This window comes from Bemisia tabaci, chromosome 1, assembly GCF_918797505.1.
Source record: "Bemisia tabaci chromosome 1, PGI_BMITA_v3".
Lineage (NCBI taxonomy): Eukaryota > Metazoa > Arthropoda > Insecta > Hemiptera > Aleyrodidae > Bemisia > Bemisia tabaci.
In genome coordinates this window covers 36020962-36036255 of record NC_092793.1, presented here as the reverse complement: position 1 = coordinate 36036255, position 15294 = coordinate 36020962, and the positions used below count along the sequence as shown (strand labels likewise).

The window sequence follows — 15294 nt, the reverse complement described above, 5'->3', positions numbered from 1 at the left end:
CGTCATTCACATCGCGCGCTAAACGTTTATCATGACAGTCTCTGAGATATCTATTTTTTTATTTATTTCAAAAAATTTGCTGCTTCAAAAAGGATACTACAGCACAGGTGAACATTTCGTTAGAGGAGTTGTTCCATTCAGATCATGCTCAACATCGCCGACGCTTTCGCGCGCAAGTTAAGATTAAGGAGAGCACGAGGTCAATCAGTGAGGAAAATGTAAATGCAAACACGCCGATTGTTATCAGGTGGTTAGAATCATCGTCCCGTCACATGCGTTTTAGCGAAGTGGCGTCGGCTATGTTGAATGTTGCGTAGTATCCTTTTGAGCAGAGTTTGGGTGGAATGACTCCTCTAATGGAATGTTCACCTATGTCGTGATATTGTTTTTGAAGCATGAAGCTCGACCAATTGCAAACCTAAGCAAATTGTGAAGTAAGGGGTGCATATCAGACTTTACTGATGGGCTCATCGTGATTTTTGAGACGCTTTGTATGAGTATCAACTCAAATTTTTGCTCTTTCAAAAGTTTGCAACAGGTCCATTGTATAAGTGGCACCTGCATAAATTATTTTACCGATGAATGCTTTGACACACTTTAGTTTGATACCTTGGCGCAACTTTGCTCCCCCATACAATTTTAAAACTGTGTGGAACTTGTTTTTTGACTCGCCCCATCACTCAGGGCTGTTTGTTGGGTTAGGACTGAAGAAGATGGGATCTAACCATGGACTAGCTCCCAGGGTAGGGTGTGATAAACTTTCTTAAGACTTCCCCAAGCAATGGTTTCAAGGTGTGAAACAATATTTTGGTACAAAAAAAATACCACAGCCAAAACAATTTTGAAGAAGTAATAATGTTTTTATATGGAGCCCAGTGAACCAAAATGTTAGCATTTTTTGGTATTTTTTTTGCATTCTAGCCGGTTTTATTGATTCTTAAGCCAGTACTTAACAAGAACTTGGCATTTAAAGTCCGCAAAACGGTGAGACGGGGTGAAACCATTGCAATCTATTGTTATTGTGTAACTTACCTCTATAGGGTGTCTCAAGGAGAAAAGGAGCCACCTGGAATATAATCTGGCGAACGGGTTGGAATTTCGAAAAACGGTAAAAGACGTGTTCGTTTATATCGTGGGGGACACCTTCTGATGTATTTTAAATTTTCCCAAACTGCGGTGGGGGCGCGGGGCGGGGGCTGCCCCTCCCGTAAATCGAACTTTTCAAATGGCACCCCCATATTTTTATTTTAGAAATCGATTCTACGCAAAAAAAAAAACAAGCCACCCTGTCCAAACCGGATGTAAATTGGACAATTTTTCAGTGATTGGCAGAGGTTGAAACATTTTTCTAATGCTCTTTTCAAAAAATCCCCACGCCGATTGAGATTGCCGTATCAAACCAAACCCTCCGCCAAAACAACTCTTAAGCAGTGCCCTTTCGATAAAAAAAGAAAAAAAATCTCCTGTACTCGAAAACTGGAGCACGCGGAGCCCTTTTCTTTGACATTAAGATGCGTTTTACCGAACATTTCCGAGGGGCGCCCGGCGCTCATCGGGCGGGAGCACTAAGTTTTGGACACGAATCAGCATTCTTTTTTCTGAAGCATAAGAAACCAAATCCATGGAGAAACAGCTAAATAGAGAAATAAATGGACTACCACCTTTCAGGTGGGTTTCAATGATCTGAGCCGGACCTTGATGTTTTTAAGAACGCTATTTTTCCGCGGTGCGTGGCAATTTTCTGGAATTGGCATTGTATGACCGTTAAAGAATAAATGGAAAGTTTAAACTTCTCCTTTCTTGAAAACAAATGTTCTCATGAGTTTTTTTCTTTTTTCATCGAAAGGGCACTGCTTAAGAGTTTTTTTGGCGGAGAGTTTGGTTTGATACGGCAATGCCATTCGGCGTGGGATTTTTTGAAAAGAGCATTAGAAAAATGTTTCAACCTCTGCCAATCGCTGAAAAATTGTCCGATTTACATCCGGTTTGGACAGGGTGGCTTGTTTTTTTTGCATAGAATCGATTTCTGAAATAAAAATATGGGGGTGCCATTTGAAAAGTTCGATCTACGGAAGGGGCACTCCCCGCCCTGCGCCCCTCCCGCAGTTTAGGAAAATTTAAAATATGTCAAAAGGTGTCCTCCACGATGTAAACGAACACGTCTTTTACCGTTTTTCGAAATTCTAACCTGTTCGCCAGATATTCCAGGTGGCTCCTTTTTAAGTCACCCTGTATAATCTGGAATCAGTTGAATCAGCACTTTCTTTTTAACAAAGATAGTTATAAGAAACATAAGAACACTTAAGACAGGCATGTATTTGAAAATAATCATGAAATTTTTGTTTCGGTAGGGTCAGTTGGGGGTAATTCCGTCACAGGGTAATTCCGGATGTGCATCATGGAGGTCGTAATATTGATGTCAGGGAATTTTCGCGCTTTTATGTTGTTCCCAACGTTCAGTTAGTCACCCTGAGTGATTCGGTTCTCATCATTGACGTATAATACAATCTAGACCGCGCATTGGGCCCGACTTTAGGCGGGGAAGGTAAGACAGCTAGGGGGGTAAATCAGGGCAAAGACGCGCCTTCAGTCTAGTTGATACCGCTGGATATACGAGCTAAATGTACCCGTATCAGGCAAAGGCACTGGCAAGACTGGCATTTCCACGAATTCCACCATTGTCTCGGTACATATCGCCGATACACTTGCTGGGTGTTGCTGGGTTGCCTATCGTCTCGCTTGAAGGGAGCCCAGTCTCGCCGAAATTTCCTAATGCGCGGTCTAGATTGTATTATACGTCAATGGTTCTCATTTTTTGTTTATTTACATGTGATAACGGGAGTTACCGTGAGGGTGTGAAGGAAGAATCAAATTATAAAATGCATGACTTTCCTCCAAAGAGTTCTAGGTAAAAGAAATTATCTCTACACATATTCAACAACCATTAATTCTGTAAGTTGTTCTACTTATGAATAACCAATTTTGTCTGTTTTTTGAATGATCAATGAACCTATGTCCAGAATGAGGTTAAACCGGAATCACCCCATCAGAAAAACACCGGTGGGGTAATTCCGTTTATTTAAGGTGTTTTTCCGATGGGATGATTCCGGTTTCACCTCAATCTGGACAGAGGTTCATTGATCATTCAAAAAACAGACAAAATTGGTTATTCTTAAACAGAACAACTCATAGAAATAATGGTTGTTGAATATAGAGATAATTTCTTTTACCTGCAACTTTTTGGAGGGAAGTTATACGTTTTATTTGATTCTTCACGGTAACTCCCGTTATCACTTGTAAACAAACAAAAAATGAGAACCAAATCACTCAGGGTGACCAACTGAACGTTGGTAACAATATACTAGTGCAATAATTCTCTAACCTCATTATTATGACCTCCATGATGCGCATCTGGAATTACCCCTTTGAGGGAGGGGTAACTCCGTATGCAACGGGGTAATTCTGGACGCTATAAAATAATTCACTAAAAAATGTTGATAACATTTTTTTAACAAAAGCTAGCTTAACTAGCTCTCCACAATATGAGGAGCTGGTTGATTAAAAAAAAAATGTTGAATTCAATCTGTTTGACCGCTCCAAACCAAAGGTCAAAGTACAAATTAGGTTTCAAGTGTAAAAATCGTCCGGAATTACCCCAAGTGACCCTATCAGATTCCTTCTGTCGATAAATGAAAAATTGACAAGGAGCAAAAATGATAGGAGATCATCAGTTGAAAGAACAGAAATCAGTCTGATAGAAAGCCTTTTCTATTTTTAACTTGTACATCATAAAAGATTGACTAGTCAATTTTTCAGCATGTTGTTAATCTTTGAGTTATGTAAGTTAGTTGTAACGTAGTTTGATGTTGTGTGGTAGCGTCCTCCCCTCCCTGGCACGCTGTGTCTTGGCAGTGTTTCATCTCGAGACTCCGGCTTCACCTCGCAAGACACACTTTATCCAAAAACTTTCTTCATGAGTCAGGTTTGTAAATTGAAGCTTCCCCTGTTCCAACCCTTCCAAATCCCATTTAATCCAAGTATGTTGCTTTGGTAAAGTTAAATAATTTAGTGCCCCATGGTTTTTTTTTTTTTTTTTTTTCTTTAACTGCATCCTAATGTGAGGGGCTTGGAAGACAAGGCACATAAGTGCAGTTTTAGAAACTCAAGACCAGAGATTAGAGCCCAGCCCAGCCTAAGCTGCATGTCATAGCTCGTTATGCCTGTGCCTCAACAGGTGAGATACACGAAAACGGCTGGACCTCACTAAAAGCACAGTAGATAAAAACAGGAAGGAAAGGCAAAGGGGAAACAGAAATCCGGACCATTTCATGTTTTTCCCTGTTCAAACAGGAAGGGTGGAAATGAAAATACAATCGTGTGCTCAGAAGGATGAGCTTCAGATCAAAATTGAGTTGTGCATGTTTTTTAGTAGTTGAAGGTAAGGTCCATCAGAGTAACAAGCAATTTTGTCTGGAACACATTTGACCTGGAAAAAACAGCGGCTGGTATAAGTGCTTTTATCGTTTAGAGGGAACGGTTGATAAGTGCGACCTACCGTCACTTTCAGCCCAACTGCTGGCCTCATTTTGGCTCAAATGAGCTAAAAATTTCAAAAAACGTTCATGAAGGTATGAGATAAACACTTATAAATTTTGAAGGTATTCGTAGTACGCAAGAGGTCTGAGTAAAATCCAGAACTGTGAACTCGTTTTTCTCGAAATAATAAAAACTGCACTTATGCGCCTTGTCTTCCAAACCCCTCATGTAAAATTTTCCCTGAAAATTCCCGTTGAAAGCTTTTGTTTGTGCTCTCTCTCTCTCTCCCCCTCTTTCTCTCTTACTCTCTCTCTCTTTCTCTCTCTCTCTTCGTTTTTCCTCATTCAGTTCAAACTCAATCTGAATTCTAGATGAAGCCATTGCAACGGGTGGCAACACCCTCCATAACTTTTAAAGGCAATTTTGTCAAACTCACCAGTTTTTATTATCAAATTTTGAATTTCTGCCAAATTGTCAATTTTTTAAATGTTTAAATGATTTCTCTGCCAAGTGATGCAGACTGAAACCTCTAAGCTGCGGAATAGTTACCCGGTTTTTTTTTTCATCCCACTCTAAAGCACATTTGGTTTGATTAACGCCTTCATGAATAACTACAATTAATTCATTATCTTGAAAGAACAACAACAAATTGTAACGATTCGCTTCCTAAACTGGCGAATTTCTGCAAGCTCTGCTTCTTTCATCTCAATTTCACTTTATTTTCCACAATGATGGAAATTCAAAGTTGTGTAGACTATATTTTTGCCTTTAGGTGCATCTTCAATTAGTTCCCTAGAAATTAATTAAACACTTTTGAATGTTTGGAAATCCGATGATTTGCCATGCAACCCATTATTTGTTTAGAGCAGTCTGTTGAATTTAATAGTCCAATGAGTTCTATGAAATGTATTTCCCAAGTTAAGAAGTTTCACTTTATCGGGGCACAATATGACAAAGGGTGATTCGTCTACTTCATCTTCCCGATTTTTTGTAACTGGTTTTTGGTATTTCATGCAACTATTATTTCAGGGCCCTTCTTGACTCCATCTTCAGTTGCAATCTTCACAACCATTGCCGCACATGACAAACATAGTGAAACAAACATTATAAATACTATCTGCTTCAGCTTGCTATGCTCCCTCGCGCCGCTAGCCTGAGGCTTTGCCCCCTGGGCCCGAAGTCACTCGCTCCGCGAGTATTAAGTAATTAGAGTAATTAGAGGACTTCCTGGAGGCAAAATGATAAATTCAAAAACAAAGAGTAAGAAACTAATTATGATAACCACCTACTTCCAGAAAAAGAAACGTCCTTGAAAAATAAAAAACGCTCCTGGAAAAGAAAATCGAAACACTATGTGAAAATTTAACGGTGCGAAAGGGTGAAAATTAATCACCAATCCTCTTGGAAGAACACATGAGCTGCTGTAAAAGAGTTCATTATTAATAAAAACCTGTGCTGCCGTAAAAATGAAAATTATCTCCTGAAAAATACACATCATAATTAAGTAATTTTAATGTAAAAAAAAACTAAAGGCAAAATCAAGAAAGCAAAACTCTAGACGCACTACTAAGAAACCTGCTCAAACCGAGAACTGATTATTAGCATTGCAACGGAGGAAATGCGTTGCTGATGTTCCGAGTCAGACAGCATAAGGAAGGGAGTGATACTGCCCAGGAACCATGCCACAGTAGAAGGGTGACATGTGTTGTGAGCAGGTAGGGATGGGTTTACGTGGAGAGGGAAACGAAAAATCAGAGGGTTGGAGGTCCCCCAACCGTATGACTTGTCCAGCGGCAAAAATGCAAATATTTCGTTATCAAATCGAGGTAAATTTTGCAACATCGGTCACGCAAATCGAAAAACCGAGGGGTGCTGGCACATCTACAGCCTAAGAGCTTTCATTTAAAACAAATCCGAGGAAAATCAGTCCAGTAGTTCCCGAGATCGAATCAGCACAAACTGTCCAGCGGCAAAAACGCAAATATGTCGTTATCAAATCGAGGTAAATTTTGCAACATCGGTCGCGCAAATCGAAAAACCAAGGGGTGCTGGCACATCTACAGCCAAAGAGCTTTCATTTAAAACAAATTCGAGGAAAATCGGTCCAGCAGCTCCTGAGATTGAATTAGCACTAACTGCCCAAATCAAAGGAGGACAAAAAGAGCCTTAGGATATTAGATACATAGATAAACAAAACATCTGAGAAATGGTTTATAGAAGTACGAAAATATTACAACTTTAACTGAGGTGACCGTTCTTGTTTCGTTTCCGAAACAGATGGCACTGGCCGGTGTCCATGTCATTGCAGTGGATCTAGCTTGCATGTTCCTCTCTGATCTTATCTTTTAGACACTTTTTGAGCAATGCTGATAGGATAAGCATTGTGGCTTTGCTTTCAATGTGCGTATTCATTCTGTAGCTCCTTGCTTTTGTGGATTTCAGTGTTCCTTTCCACGTTTTTTTTTTTTTTTTTTTTTGTTGTTTATAATGTTAGGTTTTCTAAATTTGTGACGTGCGGCTAAAGCCGTGAATATTTCACTTGAAGGTAAAGTCAAGAAGGGAAGGAAATGGGCCGAGAAGAAATGATCATAGTCTGAAATACTAAAAGCAAGGCCTTAAAAAATCAAGAAGACGTGGTGAATCAATCATCACTCAATTTATTTTCTCTCTAAATTTTAATCTATATAACTAATTAGTGAAGAATTCGGACAGCTGATTTTTTCTGCCATCTTGGTTTTTTTTCCCCACAGTTACAACAATATTACTTTTATATACACCAAATAATATATTTACATCTCTCTCCAAGCAGTTTGGTGCTAATCACTCAGAGATGGTTAGCAGTGGTGAGAGCACACCTTCTGGGGAAATTGTGACAAATAATCCCACATCAACATGGCCGAACTTGCAAGATACCCTTCAATTTGAACGGGCAGCTTCAGCAATTCTGAACGACCGTCCGCATACCATATCATCAGGTATGAAATAAATAGCTCTCAACATATTTTTTCGCATCCTTTTGTACCCATGGTTTTGTTATCTCCATGCATATTGCATGAGTATAGAAATATTTTCAAATGGTTTTTCCCTGTTAGTTCTGCTAAGAAAGAAGCCAGCTGTCAGTGTAGTTTATACAGCTCTATCTCATTAAAACTTTTTTTGAAACCTCTTTAAGTAACAATTTTCCAGAAACAAAAATCGTTTTCTCAAGTCACGGCTGAACACCCATAAGTTTTTCCAGGAGCAATATTCTACTTTTTACGTCCCTTCAAAAATGTTGTAACAAGATACGACCATGTACAGTGAAAGAAATGCCTTTCCTCAATTGTTCAGTAGACTTGTCTCCTAAACTAGTTTGCAAGGTTTTATTTGTAACAATAAATTACAACCACTCAAGTACTCAGCTTTTTTAAAATTAAGGTTCCTAAAATTTACTTCATTTGAAGTTGAAATGAATTCATATGGTGTTAAATATCAGCAAATGATGAACCGTTCTTTTTAGCATAATTTTGTAATTAAAATTATTTCATCATAACCCATGAAAGGACGACGGACCGGTCTTATGGGAAAAGTGGGCCCGGTTAAATCGGCTGGCGTTTTGATATGTTGTAGGTCTTAACCTACTGATCAAAAGTGTCAATGGGCATTTCTCCCTATCTCGAAGTTTTACCCCCCATTTTGGGGGTCAAAGTTGCCGATTCGGCGTATTATTGGCAGTTTTGACACCCGGGTTTATTGGTCGCCTATGAGATTCTTTGATGGTTTCTTGAGTCTTTTGTATCCTCTGAATAGGCTAGAGACCATCCGAACTCAAAAACTGACAATTTTGCCTTATGGGTAGGGGGGGGGGGGGGGAGTGTTCACGCCACCGATTTCAGAGTCGGCGAGCCGCATTAAACCGATTCTTTCGCCATGTTTTGGAGAATTTTTTATGCAAATGATTGCGACTGCATCTAGAAAGGTCGACTAAGATGCAGCTCAGAATATACCCCCGGGCGGGAAGGGGGGGGGGGGGTGCGACCGAACTCGAGCAGCGTAACTGGCTTGCGCGGGACGGATCAAACCGATCCTTCTATTATGTTTTGGAGAACTTTTTTGCAATTGACTCAGGCTGCTTCTCGAAAGGTCTACTAAGATGCAGCTCAAAATATACCTCCCCCCCCCCCCGGGGGGGGGGGGGGTAGCGAAAACTGGGCCGAAAAGCCGACCGAACTCGGGCAGCGAAACTAGCTCTCGCGAGTTGCATCAGACCAATGATTTTGTCATGTTTTGGAGTTTTTTTTTTTTTTTTTTTATCCCAATGAAACAGACTGCATTTCGAAGTGTCGACTGAGATGGAGCACGGAATATGCTGTATGAGAAAGGAGGCTTCTCAATCCGCACCCACCCTCGCAATAGGATCTCTCAGCATAGGTCAGTGTGGCACTGACACTAGTATAGTGGCATTTTTTACCACCACCATCACTCATACATAATTCCGAGGGTCGTTTTAGCTAACACGCATTTCCGACTGAGCCCAATATTTCTATAAGCGAAAGCTAATGGTGCAGATGATTCCTACGGCTGAGACGTATATAACGTCGGTTGATTTCAGAAATATATCATCTAGGTGATTTTTTAAATGAAATCGCACATTATTATCGAGCATTAAACAATGTCAAGAGAGGCGAGGAAGAAAGCAAAGCATTCGCAAAAAGGCAATATATGCAATGCAATCAGTTCTGAAGGTATTTGACGAGTTCAGGGTTTTTCATTCTTTCTCCTGGAGCTCCATAAGTAATGGATCAAATCCTGGAAACTCTCAGTGCAGAAAGTGAGGCAAGCTCGCTGAGATTTTTTTACGTAGTCAGAAAATCTAAGAAAAAAACAAGGTCATGTACTTCTTCTTTTCAATTTTTTTTCTTTTCAAAAGCAAATAACCCCTCCCCTCGTCGAAATTCTGAAATGCATCAGGATATGCTGAAAATTGAATGATGCGTTAAATGGTATGAAGTTTTGATCGTCCTAGCCACGTTAAAAAGTGTCACTCCACTAGTGTCAGTGCCACACTGACCTATGCTGAGATATCCTATTGCGAGGGAGGGTGCGGATTGAGAAGCCTCCTTTCTCATACAGCATATTCCGTGCTCCATCTCAGTCGACCTTCCGAAATGCAGTCTGTTTCATTGGGATAAAAAAAAAAAAAAAAACTCCAAAACATGACAAAATCATTGGTCAACCTATCAACTCAATCTCATCAACCAATCAACTCATCAACCGATCAACAATCAAACTCGGGCAACTTTCGCTGCCCGAGTTCGGTCGGCTTCCCCCCCCCCCCGGGGGGGGGGGGGAGGTATATTTTGAGCTGCATCTTAGTAGACCTTTCGAGGAGCAGCCTGAGTCAATTGCAAAAAAGTTCTCCAAAACATAATAGAAGGATCGGTTTGATCCGTCCCGCGCAAGCCAGTTACGCTGCTCGAGTTCGGTCGCACCCCCCCCCCCCCTTCCCGCCCGGGGGTATATTCTGAGCTGCATCTTAGTCGACCTTTCTAGATGCAGTCGCAATCATTTGCATAAAAAATTCTCCAAAACATGGCGAAAGAATCGGTTTAATGCGGCTCGCCGACTCTGAAATCGGTGGCGTGAACACTCCCCCCCCCCCCCCCTACCCATAAGGCAAAATTGTCAGTTTTTGAGTTCGGATGGTCTCTAGCCTATTCAGAGGATACAAAAGACTCAAGAAACCATCAAAGAATCTCATAGGCGACCAATAAACCCGGGTGTCAAAACTGCCAATAATACGCCGAATCGGCAACTTTGACCCCCAAAATGGGGGGTAAAACTTCGAGATAGGGAGAAATGCCCATTGACACTTTTGATCAGTAGGTTAAGACCTACAACATATCAAAACGCCAGCCGATTTAACCGGGCCCACTTTTCCCATAAGACCGGTCCGTCGTCCTTTATAGTATCTTTTGTCGCAGTCAAAAGACATTAAAGAGTTCCCGGTCGCACATTCTGAATGTAAATTTCAACTAAACTAATGGCCATTGGCAACAATAAAAAATATTTTACCGAAATTAAATGGTACCATAGATGTAGAGATCCATGAATATTATTATATGAGGTGTAGTAGACCACCTCCACCAGGCTTTCTCATCTGTTAATTTTAGTCGAACAAAGTCAAGGACCCCTGAAATGGATAGGGCATTGACTCCAAGCAACCCCTAGATTACTTTGGCTCAATTCTCCATCCAATTCTGAGGGCGTCGACTTGGTCGGACTGAAAATAACCAGGAAGTAACTTGGTTTACTTGGTAACTTGGTGTCTAGGACACCCTCTCTGCTTGTTCAGTGGAATCTTGCTAGGTCGGGTAGACGAAAGACTAGACAAAATTTTGACTGAAGCAGCATTTCGTTGTAACTGTTGTTCGACTGACAATGAAAGAGATTTCTTTTAATCTCAGTTTCTCTCTCATAGTGTGACATTTTTTAACAAGTTAAAGAAGAATTTGCTTTCAGTGTATATGAGCACTTATGAGAGCAACTTTATCAGTTACCTAGAGGCCAAAGAAAAAATGTAAAGGAAAAAGTCATTTGCATGCCGTGTTACTACAATATCTGCATTGAAATCAGCTGAAGTGTTCTCAGATGTGGAATTTAACTTCAATCTTAATTGTTTACATTCAATCTCACCTTTAATAATTAAAATAATTACCCCTTTCCCCCTTTTTTTTATAATTGAGCTAAAATATTGCCGTATAGTCTGTTCCATTTCCCCAATTCTTGTTTGTTTACAGTAAAAAGTTGGCCATAATTGAACCGCGTTAAACAGAAAGGAACCAAGCCACATCAGCTATTGCCAAATTTAACAAGGGAATTTTATTTTTTGAGAGAGAACGTTTGTGCGAATTCCTTTGAAAATTTTAGGGAATTTGCTTTGTATTATGGAGAAAATTCATAGAAATTTGCACAAAAATCCGCGCAACCGTTTTCATGTAAAAAATTAAATTGCCCGATTAAATTTGGCAATAGCTGATGTGGCTTGGTTCCTTTCTGTTTAACGTGGTCCAATTGTCACCTTTCAGCTACTTTCAATTGCAGGTAAATTTTTTTCCAGCAAGTCTTGATGCAATTTATCAACAATTCTTATTATTTCCTCTGAATGTTAAGTATCACACACTTGCAGTTAGATAAAATCGTTCTCATTTTGTACTTCACCCCACAATTTGCATGAATTTCACCACACTATTTTTTGCCCAGCTTTTGCATTTTAGCTATTTTTCCCTCTTTTACGCTCCCTCAGATATTGTGTTCATTTTATTCTATGTAGTATCTCAGAACACTTATTTTTTTATTTACTTAAGCTTTCACTGCAAATCATTCATCATTTTCAAAGGAATCTCTCTTTTTAACACATCTCCGGAAATTATCACGCGGAAGAAATTATTTCAGGGTGGCCAAAAATCTGGAAAACCGGGAATTGTCAGGGAATATTTAACGACCTGGGAAAATCAGGGAATGTCAAGGAAAGGACCCTACAACAAAACGGCCAAATCGGCCTAAACACGGAATCCTACGATTTTCTCAGGGATGAAAGAGGGTCTTCCCGGACACTCAAAACTGGTCATATTTTTTGCCTAACTCCCAGGGAAAAGGGGGGATGGGGGGTCAAAGTCACAAACTTTAAAGTAGCATAACTTCTCAACGGTTTGTTGTAGAAAGATGATCTTGGTGTCAAAATTTCCAGAAAAATGAGAGCTTTCAGAATATATGTATGAAATTAATAACATTTTAAATTTTGACCCACTTTTGGGGGAATTATTCAAGGTCCCCCTTTCGTAAATTTTCGTCTTTCGATATTTTCGGTCATTCGGTTTGCACGGAGCAAAACAAAAACAACCCTAAATGACAGTAGAGGACATAAGGTTTAAAACAAGCCCAAGTTCATCTTAGGGAAACGATTAGAAGCGGCGCGCGGAAACCTTGTATTTCCCGAGTCTCAAGGTCACCTGCGCCTCCCGGATTGCCTGCAGGTTGCAAGTATTTGTGTTTTTATTCTTCTGTAGGTCGTTTTTAATGTAAATCATTCAATGAAGATAGTATAATCGGAATTTTTTAATTTTACACAATGGGCTTTTGGTTGAGGTACACCACATTAACGTTAAAAAATATTAACTGCGTTTCAAATTTCCGAAATTTCCACTGGGTTTTTCCGAGAATTAGGCCATACAACCAGCCCCATTTGAGAATGCTGAGAGAAAGAGAGATCTCTTTAACTCATTATTGCTGCTTTGTCTTCATTTACTAAGTTTTAAAATATCAAAACTTCTGCACTAACCGCAAATTATGTGCAATCGGTGGCTTGTAGAAACTCTCCACAATAGACTGACTTAGTGGCCACGTTATTTGATATAATATCGAACCCTTGGGTCAAATGTCAACAAACATGAAACCTTGTTTCTGATCCCATTTGCACCCTTTGCGCCATGGTGGTAAAATGCATCCAAATGTCTCTTATAATCGAAAATTCTCGTCTTTAATGAGTCTTTAATCGATTTAGAAGCGGTCAATGATTAAATTTTAAGAACGTAACACTATGAACTCATGAAGAATTTGCATTTCAGTTTTTTTGGTTTGAACCAAGATTTCGTATGATGTAGTCACTAAATCAGTGTATTGTAACTTTCGATAAGGATCAATAGATGAATGCAGTGCAATAAAGAAATGGGAGATTGGTGTAGGCACCAAATCCCTCAAGGCATATGCTCTTTATGCGGTTTTTTATCTTTAACTGTACCTTTTTTATTTTTCTACATGTTTTGTTGGAGTCCTGATTTGTTAACTTGATTGACAACGGGATGGATTTTATTTGAATCAGCCCAAAAATGAATTTCTTGCACAATTCACTTGCTTATTTTATTCCCCAATAGAGATTGTAACAACTTAATGCCTTGAAACGTTTAAATGACTTCCCATGAATCAAAAACATTCTCTGAAAACGACGAATGGTTTCTAGTTTTCTGTTAAATAAAATGGAACATAAAAAAAAATTAGACAACAACTGCGGGCTGATTAATGAAGTTGATAGACAAATCTATAGATAAAGGGAAAATGGATTGATACTATTGGTGGAAGTAGGTAGTTGCAATGGTTAAAGGAGGTAAGTGATAGACTATCTACCAGCAACTGATGAGAGACCTTACATTAAGTTAGTCCATCATTTTCCCCCTCAGTTTAGAAGTTTAAGAAACACCCATTTCTGACCCGATAGGATTGCTCCATTTTCCTTTTGTCTTCTTTGTCTATAGCTTTGTCTATCAATTTCAATGATCAGCGTGCTGATGTAGTTATGCACAATATGAAAAGTTCCCCCCTCTTATCAAATATTTTAGGACATATGTAAACGATGGTTAGACATAAATTATGTGAGTAGAAGGCTGTATAAGTACACCATTGATTCCAACATAGTTGCCGAGAAGAAATTAAAAGCAATGGATCAACAACACATCCAAGACTAATACGGAACGAAAATAAAAAAGCTTACTGAAAGACTTGTAGTTTTGTGATTGAAGGTAAATTATACATTTTGAAATTCAACAAGACGGTTTTTATTCAAGCTGATTAGTATTTGACTATGCTGGTGTGCGAGGAAGAACAAAAGAGGAAAAGTAATAGAAATAACTAATCAGCTTTATTCATTGTTTGTTGTACGATGTGTTGTTTGTTACAGCATACGAAAAAGGACATCAGCGAGTGGCTCTTAGCGTTTACACATTTACGAATCCAGAAAGTCAGTCTCAACCAACAAGTCCCTCGACTCCTGTAATCTCACCTCAAATCCCTGCTGTTAATAGTATCAACAGTAATTCCCTGTACGATCAATTGCCTAACGTATCATATGGTGATCTATCATCCAACGAACCTGTATATAAGTCTGTTACTTCCTTGCGCTACTCTCGACCTCCCTTACCTCAGCGTTGCTCCTCCCTCGAACGTCCTTCCCTTCCTCCACATCCCTCGCATCCTGCCTCAACTTTTTTAATGTACTCAACGTGTTCTACTCCCACTAACAAACCAACGATGTTCCTGAAAAATGGTGGTTAGTATTTTTTCGTTTCTTTGAAAAATTTTGCATTCTAGGTTTTCTTAAAACACTAAATAAAACATGAGTCCAGGAGAAAATCAACTTCCATATCTTCTAAATTTTTGTCTCCTCTTTGAACTCTCCTGTACAATGGGACTGTTGCATGATGAGGAATTATCTCGAACCTTGTTGCGTCCTAAGTAAATTTAAGCAAATAATGTTTTCCAAGCTCATTGCAGTTTGAATCAGCTTTTCTGACTAAAAAAAAGCTTAAAATTGCGCTAATTAGAAGAACGTTTCTAATTTATTTATGGCGTCTTATCAGACAACAGCCCATGGTTTCAACCGTCCATAATCCAGTGTAATATGGCCGCAGTACAACTCACATCTTCAACATGTGATTCCTTTTATAAAAAAATAAGGCCGAAATGTTCTTCTCAAACTGTAATGACATTACTGATGATAAATGTGGGTGGATGAGTGTAGGGTGGTCACTTCTTTGTTAAAATTATATCATGACATAATTTCATTTGACTGCATGTTGAGCGTGTTGCATACGCTTCCTGCAGTGTGCTGCCATCCATGGCTCTCTGCATCACTTCTTTTTTCTCTGAATAGTTGTAATCGATTCCCAATGGCATTCTCCTATTGACGTCCTCGTGAAATCCTGTGTGAACCTCATCGTTGTGCTC

The 15294-nt window shown here is 39.4% G+C and overlaps 1 protein-coding gene across 4 annotated transcripts in view; it reads left to right on the top strand.

Annotated features, from left to right (window-relative positions):
- The window catches only part of LOC109038091 (uncharacterized), a 111377-nt gene that overhangs the window by 74906 nt on the left and 21177 nt on the right, over positions 1–15294 (top strand). For 2 of the 4 annotated variants that reach the window (XM_072300458.1, XM_072300449.1), the window contains 3 exons: positions 3878–3982; positions 7346–7511; positions 14249–14617. In XM_072300458.1, coding sequence (XP_072156559.1) covers positions 3878–3982; positions 7346–7511; positions 14249–14617 — 640 coding nt within the window. The remainder of the gene's footprint in view (positions 1–3877; positions 3983–7345; positions 7512–14248; positions 14618–15294) is intronic. The other 2 variants (XM_072300455.1, XM_072300463.1) reach the window with 2 other exon arrangements.